The sequence below is a fragment of the Galeopterus variegatus genome, unplaced genomic scaffold (genome assembly GCF_000696425.1).
Source record: "Galeopterus variegatus unplaced genomic scaffold, G_variegatus-3.0.2 Scaffold22295, whole genome shotgun sequence".
Taxonomy (NCBI): Eukaryota; Metazoa; Chordata; class Mammalia; order Dermoptera; family Cynocephalidae; genus Galeopterus; species Galeopterus variegatus.
Window position 1 is genome coordinate 1 of NW_007748406.1, and position 1,953 is coordinate 1,953.

General features: G+C 48.4%; 1 gene segment (V, D, J or C); it reads left to right on the forward strand.

The window, feature by feature from the left end:
• Positions 1 to 1,081: 1,081 nt before the first annotated feature.
• LOC103583366 lies at positions 1,082 to 1,670 on the forward strand. The segment is given in 2 exon segments: positions 1,082 to 1,133; positions 1,243 to 1,670. Coding segments are annotated over 2 exon segments (474 nt in total).
• Positions 1,671 to 1,953: the final 283 nt, after the last annotated feature.

The window sequence follows — 1,953 nt, forward strand, 5'->3', positions numbered from 1 at the left end:
AGCAAAGAGGAAGGAATACTGAGAAAACACAGATTATAAGCACATTTGTTAAAGTTACTTTGTACTTTATAATGAATAACATCTTATAAAATGTCTGCTGTATGGTTAGAACACATACGAAAAATCTGAAACCTGACTACTAAAAACAAACATGATGGAAAATAATATTGTGATTTCAAAGTCAAAATGTACCATAAATTTTCTTTCAGATGAACTTATAATCCGAATGTATTTAGGTGACTACTTTATATATTCACTAATTTATTACAAAACCTGGTATTCAAATTCTCACAGTCATGGGACCACATTTCAACATATTCATTAACGGAGATTTCAAACTGACAAGTGGCTCTTCCTGTCTAAGTCCATGTGATCCACACACACAATAATTAACAGTCTGGTATATACACTTTCAGAAATTTTCTAGTGATACAGAAGTCTTTGTTTCTTTTTGTGGTTTTGGGAAATGGGACTATCTTTTTACAAAGCTTAATTTTTCTGACAAAAGAATATGTATTGCATGTCCTTTCAGGACAGGGAATCTTTATTTTTTCTTTTGTTTGTTTATTTTAAAGAGAACAAAAGCACTCACGTTTCAGTATAAAACTATTGTTTTCCTGAACCCACCATTCGGAGTGGTTGATCCTGACAGATCAGGATGACATGGGACCTGAGCAATGGACAGAAGAGTGGGGAGGCAGGGCTGCCCCAGAGGATGTCTGGTCACCAGGTCACAGGGTGGTGTGTCTAGGTCTGGACACCAGGGGGTGTGAGGAGTCTGGAGGTGATCAGAGTTGAAACCAGCCTCCTGGCCCTGCCTGGTGCCATTTGCTCAGGGCTCACAGCTGTGACCTCCCCACCCCCTGGGCCCACATGGCCCTATCCGTGCCCAGCCCCCTAACAAACTCAAGCACAGGAGCCTGACTCAGGGCCCAGTGTGGTGTCAAAGAGCTGCGGGGAGGGAGGGTCTCATTTGCATGAACGGACCCTCCCCCTGTCAGAGTATGAAGAGGGGAAGGGACGGGGGTGGGGAAGCTCTGCTTCAGCTGCGGGGCCACAGAGACAGGACTCGGGGACAATCTCCACCATGGCCTGGTCCCCTCTCCTCCTCATCCTCCTTGCTCACTGCACAGGTGACTATCTACTGGGCCAAGGAAAGGACCTTGGGAAGACCATGGGGCCCTGCTGTCTCCTCTTGTCTCTACACCAGAATCACCATGTCTGTGTTTCTGCCACTTCCAGGGTCCTGGTCCCAGTCTGTGCTGACTCAGCCGTCCTCAGCATCTGGGGCCCTGGGCCAGAGGGTCACCATCTCCTGCACTGGCAGCAGCTCCAACTTTCGTAACTATTATGTGCACTGGTACCAGCATCTCTCAGGAAAGGCCCCCAAACTCCTCATCTATGGTAACAGCAATCGGGCCTCGGGGATCCCTGATCGCTTCTCTGGCTCCAAGTCTGGCAGCTCGGCCTCCCTGACCATCACTGGGCTCCAGCCTGAGGATGAGGGTGATTATTACTGTCAGTCCTATGACAGCAGCCTTGGTGCTCACACAGTGCTCCAGGCCAGCGGGGAAGTGAGACAAGAACCTGCCGTCTGCCCAGAGATGGGGCTTCCCGGCACGGCCCCCACCGACGGCCAGCCAGCTGCTTCCTTTCTTTGTTTCTTTTGACTAAAACTGGGGTCTGAGACCCACTTAACATAACTTTGTCTAGAGAGAGTGTTCTCCTCTTGAATTCTGTCCCCTAACCTGCCCTTGTTAGCCGCATATATTCTGATATTCTTAAATCAAGCAGAAATCTCTGCACAGCAGGCACAGGCTGCCCTGGAAACAGAGTCCATGAGGGATGCTTTAATCTGCTGTGGCTTCCATAGCAAGAGAGTAGGGACTTCACCACTCATCACCGGTAATTTATTTTCTCACTGTTGTGGCGGCTGGAAGTCCCAGGTCAAGG